At 49.9% G+C, this 12,042-nt stretch overlaps 1 protein-coding gene across 1 annotated transcript; it reads left to right on the top strand.

The window, feature by feature from the left end:
- Positions 1–552: 552 nt before the first annotated feature.
- Positions 553–6,313, top strand: LOC112545586 (WAP four-disulfide core domain protein 12-like). Its single transcript, XM_025184026.2, has 4 exons — positions 553–709; positions 3,065–3,205; positions 5,194–5,368; positions 6,158–6,313. Exons 1-3 carry the CDS (start codon positions 628–630, stop codon positions 5,352–5,354), a joined length of 384 nt encoding a protein of 127 aa, XP_025039811.2. The 5' UTR covers positions 553–627; the 3' UTR covers positions 5,355–5,368; positions 6,158–6,313.
- Positions 6,314–12,042: the final 5,729 nt, after the last annotated feature.

Genomic DNA, 12,042 nt, shown 5'->3' with positions numbered 1-12,042 from the left:
CCAGGTGCAGGGTCTGCTAGCTGGGTGCTGGCAGGCTTGCACCTGGCACGGGCACCGTAGCCAGCCCGTGCCCCTTTAAGGGGTCCGGGGCCGGGAGGGGGGCATAGAGTTTCCCTGGTGTTGGCCAGAGTGGCCACCAGGGAAACCTGGGGAGGGCTAGCCTCCCACTAGTTCGAACTAAAGGGCTACACAGCCCTTAGTTCGAACTAGCTAGTTCGAACTAGGCGTTAGTCCTCGTAAAATGAGGTTTTCCTAGTTCGAACTAAGCGCTCCGCTAGTTCGATTCAAATTCGAACTAGCGGAGCGCTAGTGTAGCGCATAGGAAAGTTAGTTCGAACTAACGTCCGTTAGTTCGAACTAACTTTCTAGTGTAGACATACCCCCAGTTCATAATGTAAATGCTCTCCGTGCAACATGGCAGGTCTCTGGGGAGGAGGGACCTATTTTTTTCTTCCCCAAGAACATTTGGCTGAGACACTTGAACCTGCCTATGAAATGGAGAAGGGAAGGGCAGAATGTTGGCAGGCCCCCAAGCACCACCACCTCCCTCCCAGCCCCACACCAGGGAGCATTTAAATCCCAGCTGGCTCCGCTTGGGGCATTGAGACCCAGCTCTCCAGCAGCACCATGCAGTCGGTGGGCGTCCTTCTCTTTGTGAGGCTCCTCACATTCCAGACGGAGCTGCCAGCTGCATGTGGGCAGAAATCAGGTGAGTACAGAGAGCAGCTGCCTCCTGTCCTACCCTGGGGCAGAGGGCAGAGAGCAGGGACTCAGCAGGGGTCCTATACTGTGTGACCTCCGCAGGGCAGCAGTGGACAATGTCCTATTTGGTATTTTGCAGGGCAACATTTTGCCTTATTTGCAGCCTTTGTGCCCAAAGGAGTGAGGCCTGATCTGCCAACACCGAGGCTATGTCTAGATTGGCATGATTTTCCGGAAATGCTTTTAACGGAAAAGTTTTCCATTAAAAGCATTTTTGGAACAGAGCATCTAGATTGGCACGGACGCTTTTCCACAAAAGCACTTTTTGCGGAAAAGCGTCCATGGCCAATCCAGACGTGCTTTTCCCCAAAAGAGCCCCGATCGCCATTTTCACGATCAGGGCTTTTTTGTGGAAAACAAATCTGAGCTGTCTACACTGGCCCTTCCTACACTGGCCCTTACAGTAGGAAGTCAGTGCTTTTGCGGAAATTCAAGCGGCCAGTGTAGACAACTGGCAAGTTTTTCCGGAAAAGCAGCAGATTTTCCGGAAAAACTGGCCAGTCTAGACACAGCTCCTGAGTTCACAGTTGATTTTTAGATCCAGGAAAGAAGCAGCCCCATTGTCTTTGCTGTGACCCTGCAGGGACTGATAGGAAAACTTCTTGTTCTGTAGCATTTAGTGAAAACCACTGGTGGTGGATGGTGTCTTACAAACTCCCCCTGGTAGCAAGAGGCTGAAATTCAACATCATGTCTATGGCCTGATCCATCCCTGCCTGGGCTCATTTCTCTCCCAATCTCATTTTCCAATGAGGAAAGGCAGAAATTATTTTCTTAACTAAACAAGTTTGCCCCGAAATCTCTCCCTCCCCCATCTGTCCCTGTATCTCACAGTGCTAAGGTACCACAGTGAGAGGCACTACATAAAAGACTAAGACAGCGACCCATTGTGATTATCCTGGGTGCTCCTCGCTCTCGTCCCTCAGCACATCATAAGAGGCTTTGCAAAAGCTGATTTTAATGTTTGTATCATTTGGATGGATGATGGATGTTTATTTTTAAGTGTTGTTTTCAATTAGTATCTAGTTGGATCTTCATAGTTGTGGAACATCAGAGGACAGGGGAGGCCAGCCAATAATTACTTAGTAGGAGCAGACATTGAGACTGAAAAAGATAAAGGTTTATAACCATTAAAACATGAGTTACTGGCATGACAGGCAAGCTGGATTAACTCTTCGGAGAGCCCGAGAGTACTAGAATTTGTGGGGCCACCTAGGCTCCAATATGGGTCCAAAAATGAGGGGTTCAGAGTATGAGAGAGGGTTGTGGGTTGAAGCAGAGGGTGGGGGTGGGGGATATGGGCTCCCATGGGGGTGTGGACTCTGGGGTGAGGCTGGGGATGAGACATGTGGGATGCAGGAAGGAGCTTCATGCTGGGGCCAAGAAGTTTGGAGTGTCGGGGGAGGGGAGGACACAGGGCAGAGGGTGGGACTGGGGAGTGGGGTCTGGGAGAGAGTTAGGGTTCAAGACAGGGCTCAGGGCACCTGGCAGGAGTTAGGCTGTGGAAGGGGGCTCAGGACTGGAGCACGGGTTTGGGGCATGGGACACTTACTTGGGGCAGCTCCCCTTCGTTGCTGCAGACCCCAGGGAGGGAGAAGAGGGGCAGCAGGTTCCGTGCATCACCCTGAGTCACCCACAGGCCCATTGGGAGCTGTGGGGGTGGAGTCTGCAGGCAAGGAAAATGCGTGGATGGAGTTTCTTGGCATGTTGAGCTCCAGCTGCATGTGGGGAAGAGAGGGGTGATGGCAGCGTGCAGAGCTGCGTTCGCTCTCTATCTCACCAGGCAGGGCCAGAAAGGAAAGTCTTTAGTAGCTGCAGCCCAGAGCCCAGGCTAAGGGGGCCCCGCACAAAGATCTACTCGTTTGGAGGCCCAGAGATCTTCTTGTGGGGCCCCCTTTAACTCTGGACGCCCCCAAACCCCTTTTTAAATCCAGCCCTGATCACACGTGTAAATATCCTTACATTAAACTCGAATTCACTCTCATTTTTCTTATTTTGCCCATCTGCAAATTTCAATGATTACTGATGAAAATATTTTGTTGGCTTGTGCGTGATCAGTGTGTACGCTCATGTTTCCCTCTCTTTTCTGCCCCATCTCAAAGGAGCAGAATCTGCTAGAATCTGGAAGCAGCAGCATCCCTTGCTTGGCAGTACAGCCCTGTGTCCCGTCTAATAGCCATTGTTGTGAACTGTGATCCTCATAGGGCAGATCCACATTGCCTCTAGCTTACCCGGTGGATTTTCATCAACAATCCCTTCAGCCGGTTGCAGGTTGTTCCTACTGAGGCTGTTTTCTGTTACAGTGAAACTTGGGACCTGCCCTCCAGATTACAACAAATGTAGAGTGCCAGAAATGGACGAGTGTGACTTTGATTTTGATTGTGGGGACTACGAAAAGTGCTGTTTTTGCAACTGTGCCATGCGCTGCGTGAAACCAGCAGAAGGTACGTGAGGACGCTCGGGGCCACACTTCAAGGCTACGTCTAAACTGGCCCCTTCTCCGGAAGAGGCATGCTAATTTCTAACTTTGGAATAGGGAAATCCGCGGGGGATTTAAATATCCCCCGTGGGATTTAAATAAACATGGCCGTCGCTTTTTTTCCGGCTTGGGGAAAAGCCGGAAAAGAGCGTCCAGACTGGCACGATCCTCCGGAATAAAGCCCTTTTCCGGAGGATCTCTTATTCCTACTTCAGGTAATAAGAGATCCTCCGGAAAAGGGCTTTATTCCGGAGGATCGCACCAGTCTGGACGCTCTTTTCCGGCTTTTCCCCAAGCCGGAAAAAAAGCGGCGGCCATGTTTATTTAAATCCCCCGCGGATTTCCCTATTCCAAAGTTAGAAATTAGCATGCCCCTTCCGGAGAAGGGGCCAGTCTAGACGTAGCCCAACTGTCCTTCGGGGGGCTGTGTGAAGGATTCAGAGGGATCTTGAGCATGAGACTTTGGAAGTTCAATGGACAGAAAATTCCCTGGAGAGCTCAGAGTAGCAATTCCACCAGGAGACAGATGGCCACCCCAGGCCAAGGCCTCGGGGAGAGGCAGACACTGTGTGAGAGGAGCTGGCTGGGTTGGGCGGGGTTATGAGCAGCAGATGGTACAGTTAGATAGGCCCAGCCTCTCTGATGAGAGTTTCAGTTTCATCAGGATGCAACTGTGTCTCTGTCACGGGAACATGAGTTGATGGTTGGCACAGAATGTAATAACTCTCCCAGGTACCTAGAGGCTGGGGTTAATCTGTGGCGGGGAGGGGGTCTCACACAAATCCTGCCTGGATCCATCTTTCTCCAGTCCCCACATCTCCGGGAATCAGGTCTCCACTCACAGGACCACTCAGCACTCAGGTCCCCTATTCTGGGCTTCATCTGCACTCAGCACAGACCAGAGGATGAAGGGGATGGAGGAAGGAAGGGGTCTGTGTCACCTTTGCTTTCAGAATCCAGGAAGCACAGAGGATTGGAATCAATATAGGCAAGAGAGGCCTGTAAGGAGCCATCTGTCTGCAGCACAGGGTAGGCAGGAATGGCATTCAATTCACCTGTCCCACATCCAGGCACACCTAGGCCAGCAGCTGCAAAGAGGGCTGCATGAAACCACTTCACTGTCCTTGTGTCTGAAGAGCTACATAAGAACATAACACTGACCATACTGTGTTAGAACAAAGGTCCATCTAGCCCAGTATCCTGTCTGCCGACAGTGGCCAATGCCAGATGCCATAGAGGGAGTGAACAGAACAGGTAACCTTCTAGTGAGTCCTCTCCTGTCATCCCTTTCCAGCCTCTGACAAACAGAGGCTAGAGACACCATTCCTACCCATCGTGGCTAATAGCCATTGAGGGACCTAAACACCATGAATTTATCTAGCTCTTTTTTGAAACTTGTTAGAGTCCTGGTCTTCACAACCTCCTCTGGCAAGGAGTTCCACAGGTTGACTAGGTGCTGCGTGAAGAAAAACTTCCTTTTGTTTGTTTTAAACCTGCTACCTATTAATTTCATTTGGTGATCCCTCGTTCTTATGTTATGGGAACAAGCAAATAACTTTTCTTCATTCACTTTTTCCACACCAGTTATGATTTTATAGACCTCTATCATATCCCCCCTTAGCCTCCTCTTTTCTAAGCTGAAAAGTCCCAGTGTTTTTAATCTCTCTTCATATTGCCCAATGGGCTTGTGGTCCCTATATGCCCACATATCCAAAATATTCAGTGAAGGCCAGAAAAAAGAATTTTTTTTTCCAGAGACTTGCCAAGAAATAAGGAGCATTACTGAGCACACAACATTACTATGGCAAATATGGCAGGCTCTCATGTGCAGCCAGCCAGCAGGGCAGTGGGTATGTGATGGAGAGCTAGATAAGGTCAGGTAGGAGGCACCACATATTGGTGCTCAGGAAAACATGAAGGCTTTTTATATACCATTAATTTATTCTGTTGCAGAGGCTCCAGGGATTTGTCCAGACATCACTGAAATTTGTTCCATGATTGATCCTCCTAATGTCTGCAAAAAGGACAACACGTGTCCAGAAAACCAGAAGTGCTGTGACACCGGCTGTGGGAAAGATTGTGTTTGGCCTAAGAACAGTACCTATCTCTCCTGATATCTCCGGCACGGGTACATAGCTCTGTGGTGAGATCACGCCCTTCTCCAGATGAGCCAGGGAGAGCCTTCCCCAGGGAGGGAATCACAGCTCTGAGCACAGACACAGAGCACTGCACTGACCAAAGCGCAGGCCCAGGTCAGAACATGCTGCTTTAGCTGTGAGGAACGCGGGTCCTTGGCTTCCCCAGCACGCCTCACGCTAGAACGCTCTGGGGACAAGCTGCTGCTAAACCTGGACCTGATTAGATTGCAAATCCAATCGCCTCTCAGTCCCCTTAGACGCCCCCATGTGCTCCGACGCGATATAGGGGCCAAGTGGGAGAAGACAGCAGAGCTGGGAGAGGAGAGACAAGGAGGAGGAGGCGGCATGAGAGGGGGCTGGAGGTCCCTGCCAAGAGGGCAACGGGGAACCTCTGTGCCTGTGAATTCTGAGGGAGTGGGATCTTGAGGACGCATGCAGCAGGCTCTGCGTGTGGGCTGGGCTCTTTCTGTAGGAGCTCAGCTCTCCAGCACATACGGAATGAAGCAGGGCTGGCCAGATCACAGGGGCACAGCGCCCAGGCTGTCCTCAGCCACGTACATTGCACAGGCTGTCAGGATACGGCTTCTTCAATGGGATGCACTGAGAATGGGCCTGGCCCTGCACAAGACACAGTCCTGTATTGCTGAGAGCTTAGGAGAGCCTGTGACCCCAGCCAGGCCTGGAGCTGGGCCCTGCTGGCTTGCTGCCAAGCCTGGCAGCTGAGTTTGTACAGAGCACGATTTTCTCATGATGGCTCAAATAACTTTTTATATTTCCAGTGTAACTCCCTGCTGCAAGGACAGGCCGAGGGCACCGCTAGACCCGTGCTGATCCCGATCCCTGTGTCCTGGGCTGTTCAGATCCCTGCAGGCTGTATTCCAAGGCTCCCATCCAGCCTCACACATGGTTACAAATAAACTCATTTATGCCTCAGCTTTGCCATTGTAGAGTCCTGAGTCTCATTGTCTCACCTGCAGGTCTCTGTTGAACAATCTACTAATAATGAATGAGGAAAGGGCACGAGTCAGGGCTGGGGGCCGGGAGGTACATGAGGAAACAAACATGGTTGATTATTTCAGCTCCAGAGCCAGTTTTTGTAGAAATGGGGCCAAATGTTCTTGTTATTGCCAGAGAAACATTTCCTGACAGTATCTTTATGCAGATTTCATCAGGGTGTGAGGCAGGGAGCTTTGCCTGGGTTCTAAATGGTCCTGCACATAATATCTTGTAGTAGCAGTGATACATATAGGGCCCCATCCAAAATGGAGGCGCCGCTTCACACAAAGCCTGTGAAACTAAGAGCAGTATCATTTGGATATATCCCCAGAAATGAATTCAAAATAAGACACACACATGAAACTCTCCAAGCTGGCACCTACGAATCGGTTCCAGGAGACAACCTGCCATCTCTATCCCAGGGAACTTTACAGAAGAAGCAGGTTTATTTCCTGGAGTGCACAGAAGAGTAAACCCTGTAGGCTGCTTGTAGGTGCTGTGAAGGGCGAGTATTCCTGGGACTTTCCCCACATTTTCACAACTTTCCGAGCTTCCTCATGGTAGACACTGAGCTGAGCATAGTCTGCAAAGGTCCAAGTCCTGTTGTGCTCAGGGGCCTCTCACATCTCCATGGTGAGAACTGCAGAGCTCAGCAAAGCTCAGGGGAGCTGGAGCCCTGCAGAAGCCACAGTCACATATTGGCTTCTCTTCCGATTTCCTTTGTCAGCAGCAGCATCCTTCAACCCCCGATAAGAAAGGGCTGAAAATCCTCCTGAAATTGACCCCTCAGCCCATCCCAGACAGACCTGTTGCACAAACACATTCACTGCCCAACAAGGCAGCCCCTGCTGGGTCCAAGACACTTAATGAAATGTGGGGCACAGCCCCAAAGCTCCGATGACACAAATAACCATGAAGTCTCACACACACACACACACACACACACACGGTCAGGAGCAGAACCATGAAGTCTCACACACACACACACACACACACACACACACACGGTCAGGAGCAGAACCATGAAGTCTCTCACACACACACACACACACACACACACACACACACACGGTCAGGAGCAGAACCAACATCTGCTGCCAGCCACTGGAGTTTTCACTCAGGACACCATAACTGCTCCCCTGAAAGGGCAGGATTAAGGCAGGAACTCCAGACCACGCTGACTTCACCCCATACGCTCTGCATCTGCACGTCCCCTCTGCGAATAAATAAAAAGTTCCTTATTTAAAAAGAGAGAGATGGTGCTTATGTTACCCTGAGCCACTTAGAAAACGCTCCATCTCTGACCTATCAGACGGCCAGCCTGTCCCAGAGAGAGCAGCTGTGAGAGAAGGAGCAGACGTCATTCAGAGATGCCGCTAGCCACAAAGGGAGCATGGGCTTGGCCTGCTGGAGGTGAGGGGGAAGTGAGGCTTTTCCTTTCTGCTGAGGTGCCATGGAGGCAGGAGGCGAGCTGTGATGCTTCACAAACCTCAGCCAGGCATTCCTGGGAATTTTCCTCCCTCACGCTCTTCAGGGGAAGGATCAGAGGCACCTACAAACTGGATCACAGCACCCCAGGTGGGAAATGACATCAGTGTCAACGTCGGCCATAGCACACAGTATGAGCTATTTGAACTTAGGGCGGAAGGTCTGATTTGCTAGTAGGGAAGGAGAGGGATAAGCAAGAGGATCCGTTTCAGGTGGTGACTCTCAGATCCTTGGTTCAGCTGGGAAAGTCCAAACCTGCTTCACCTGAAGACAAACGCACACAGGGCAGGACTGGGAAAAGAAAAGTCCCGAGGAGGAAAATGCAGCTTCTGTCTGATGGCTGCAGTCAGTTGCTGGAAGACCACGGGCACCGTACATGATATGTGAGCCAATTAATGCCGCCCATGCGCTGACCCCACTGCAAAAATGTGTGGGGTCAATGCAAGGGAGTGGTTAACTATCATCAATATTTTCCTCTGGCCAGGCTGTGCTGGGGAAATTTCTGCTGTGACCTGGCTGCTTGGTATGGCTGGTAGCTCCCTGAACAGGCTACAGCAGATTCTTGCTAGATTTGTCCTAGTGACTCAGCCAGGTCTTTATAGGACAGATGCTGAAAGGGAGAGACAGAGAAGAATCAGGAGGAACAAGGTGGAGTTGCAGGTGTCAGGCCAGGGAGGGAGGAATGGAAAACTCATAGGTTTACAGCTCAGGAGTTGGTGTAGGCATTTGGCTTCTCCCCCACAGCTAGTGTGCTGGGGGCACCTTTCAGAGAAGGAAGGCAGTGCAGGCCCTGAGTCTCAGCCTGAGGGCAACATTTGATGTGTGGAGGCTGATGCTGCAGGCCCATATGCAGGAATTTCTGTGAGGGGTGCAAGCTGTGGGAGGGGCTGGTGGCTGCCACAGCCCAGTCCCAGGCTCCATGGCCCAGCCCTGCCCCCGGCCTCATTCCTGGGTGAGAAATGGGGGAATCAGCTTCAGCCTTCCCCAGCCAGCCAGAGCATGGGGGAGGGAGTCTGGGGCAGCCCGCCTTGCTGCTTTCCCCCGGCTGGCCAGAGAACAGGGGAGGGAGGCTGGGGCAATGTGCTACCTCTGCCTTCCCTAGATTGGCCGGAAGCGGACCCATGGTGGACCATGAAGGACCATGTGTATGTAGGGGGTGTATTCACACCCTTTGCACTCCTGTCCCATACTGGCCTGTGCTGACTGGAGCCCTCCCCCATCCCATCCCCTATGCCCTGGCATATACATTACCAAGTGCTCCCAGGGACATTATTTCAAATTTTGGTTTGCAGGGAGAGGAGACTGGAACCATGGTTCCAGGAGCTACTCAGGCACTTGAAAACTCTGGTAGACAGCTAAGCAGTTAGCTGACAGGAGCCCTGTATCTATTTCCTATATATAAAAAAAGTCAAATACATATTAGCCCCACTGCGCTCTAATAACAGCATGTTCTGACATCTCGTGGCAAGTCACTTAAGGAACACTGCTACGTTTAGAATTTTCATATATAGGCCACGTTTCCACTTGCAGGAAGCTCGACGTTGTGGCGGTTGATCTTCTGCCATTCAATTTAGCAGGTCTAGAAAAGACCCACTAAATCAAATACTGAGGGTGCCCCCATTAGTGCCAGTACTCCTACTCCTCGGGAAGAGTAAGATGATGGGAGTCTTTCTCCTGTTGACCTCCAACTGTGAGAATGGCGCCAAAGCTCTGCTTAAAGTACATCAGCTCCAGCTACGTTTTGTACGTAGCTGGAATTGCATACCTGAAGCTGACCTTCCCCTGAATCATGGACCTGGCCATATTCTTATTTTGTTACTAACTCTGCACAATAAGGCTATGTCTAGACTGCAGAGTTCTATCAGAAAAAGATATGCAAATTGCGGGGTTTAGTGGGTTACAGCAGGTGCAGGTACATCTGGCTTAACTTCAATGTAAGAACATTAGATTGGTCATACTGGGTCAGACCAAAGGTCCATCTAGCCCAGTGTCCTATCTTTTCACAGTAGCCAACATCAAGTGCTTCAGAGGAAATGAACACAACCAGCAATCATTGAGTGATTCATCCCACCACCCATTCTCAGCTTTTGGCAAACAGAGGTGAGGCACATGAAGAACATGATGTTGGATCCATGCCCACCCTGGCTAATAGCCACTGAGGGACCTATTCTCTATGAACTTACTTAGTTCTTTTTTGAACTTCCTTATAGTTTTGGCCTTCACAACATCCTCTGGCAAAGAGTTCCACAAGTTGACTTTGAAAAATACTTCCTTATGTTTGTTTTAAATCTACCGCCTATTAATTTCATTGAGTGACTCCTCAATCTTGTATTATTAGAAGGAGTAAACAACACTTCCTTATTCAAGTTTTCCACACCATTCTTGATTTTATAGACCTGTGTCTTTCTCCCCCTTCATCATCTCTTTTCCCAATTGAAAAGTCCCAGTCTTTGTAATCTTTCCTCATATGGATGTGTTCAGTACTTCTAGTAATTTCTGTTGTTATTCTCTATACCTTTTGCAAATCCAATATATCTTTTTATGAGATGGGTTGACCAAATCCGCATGCAATTTTCAATATTTGGGCGTATCATGGATTTATATAGAGGCAATACGATATTTTCTGTCTTCTCTATCTCTGTCCTAACAAATCCCAATATTCTGTTAGTATTTTTGATTGCCACTAGACATCGAGCAGATATTGCCAGACAACTATCCACAATAATTCCAAGATCTCTTTATTGATGAGCTCAGCTAATTTAGACCCCATTATTTTCAGGCCTATATGCGGGGGGAGGGGTGCGAAGGGTGCAAAAGCCCCCCCATGGTTCCCCAAGAAAGCATGCTCCAGCTGGCCAGAGGAAAGCAGGAGCAGCCTCCTCCCTCCCCCATGCTCTGGCTGGGGCTGATTTTGCTGCTTACTTGAGGGAACATGGTGGGTGTATTCACAGCCTTGCGGTCCACATTTACAAAGAAACCACCTCCCCAGAAATTCCTGCATATGGGCCTGATTTTATATGTATATTTAGGATTATATTTTGCCATGGGCATCAACATTGAATTTCATCTGCCATTGTGTTAACCAGTCACCCAGTATTGTGAAATCCCTTTGTAACTCTTTGCAGTCAGGCTTGCATTTAACTATCTTGAATACATTTTGTATCATCTGCAAATTTTGCCACTTCACTGTTTACCTTTTTTTCAAGCTCATGTATGCAGGAGTGGCCCGAGGCGGGCTGCGGCAGCTGGCACCCCAGGCGGAACGCGGCGTCCCGTTGAAAGCGGCGCCCTAGGCGACGGCCGAGTCGGCCTAGAGTCACGGGCTGCCTCTGCATTTATATGTCCCAATATGGATACCTGGGGACACCACTATTTCCTTTTCTCCATTCTCACCATTGATTCCCATCCTTTGTTTCCCATCTTTTAACGGGAGTGCCTGACAAAACTTTTGGAATCATCTAATGATCCTTAGATTACCTTACAAACAAGCCTTCATCACCCTGCCTTTGTTTATAAACAAACTCCCTGCCCCAAAGTGTGTGTTGCTCCCAGCTGAGGAATTAATCACATATCACACTCAGGCAGTGTTGAAGTTGAGAGCTCTGTCTGGGGCTAGAGTAAGTAGAGCCCTAAATCTAGGGGAGGTCTGGATCTCCCTGCCCCTTCTAAATGGCACCGCGGAGTGCTCCTTCAAATGAAATGACCAAAAAGCATGGCAACTTTGTCCCATGAAAGGTGCCCAATTGTTTATTTTTCACTAGCCCAGATGTGGCCACAGCCTCTTATCTTGGGATGAGTCTGCTGTGCTGTTCTAACAATGAGGCAGCCTCCCCACATGCCTTGGAAGGCCCTGCTCAGCCGTTCTGTCATGTACGCACACGCCGCTCGCACCAGTTCTTTAACTCTGCTCTAAAGCTTCTTTCCTGACATGTTTACGGGTCCCACAAACACCTTGTCGCTTTTCACCTGCTTCGATCCATTAGAGATTTCCGTCAAGGGCAGAGCTCAACCCAACAGCTCCTGCTATTCAGAAAAGCAGCCACACAAATTAAAGTCCGTGAGAAATAAAATGTCACTTTGTCCTTGGGGTTACTACGAGTGTCACCGCTGGGAGCCCTGGGGGCTGCATCATCCAATGGGGTATGTAGAGGGATGAATGTGTCTTTAAGACACCTTGCTG

The sequence above is a fragment of the Pelodiscus sinensis genome, chromosome 18 (assembly GCF_049634645.1).
Source record: "Pelodiscus sinensis isolate JC-2024 chromosome 18, ASM4963464v1, whole genome shotgun sequence".
Taxonomy (NCBI): Eukaryota; Metazoa; Chordata; order Testudines; family Trionychidae; genus Pelodiscus; species Pelodiscus sinensis.
The sequence above is the reverse complement of the archived record's forward strand: the minus strand, read 5'-3'. Positions and strand labels throughout refer to the sequence as shown.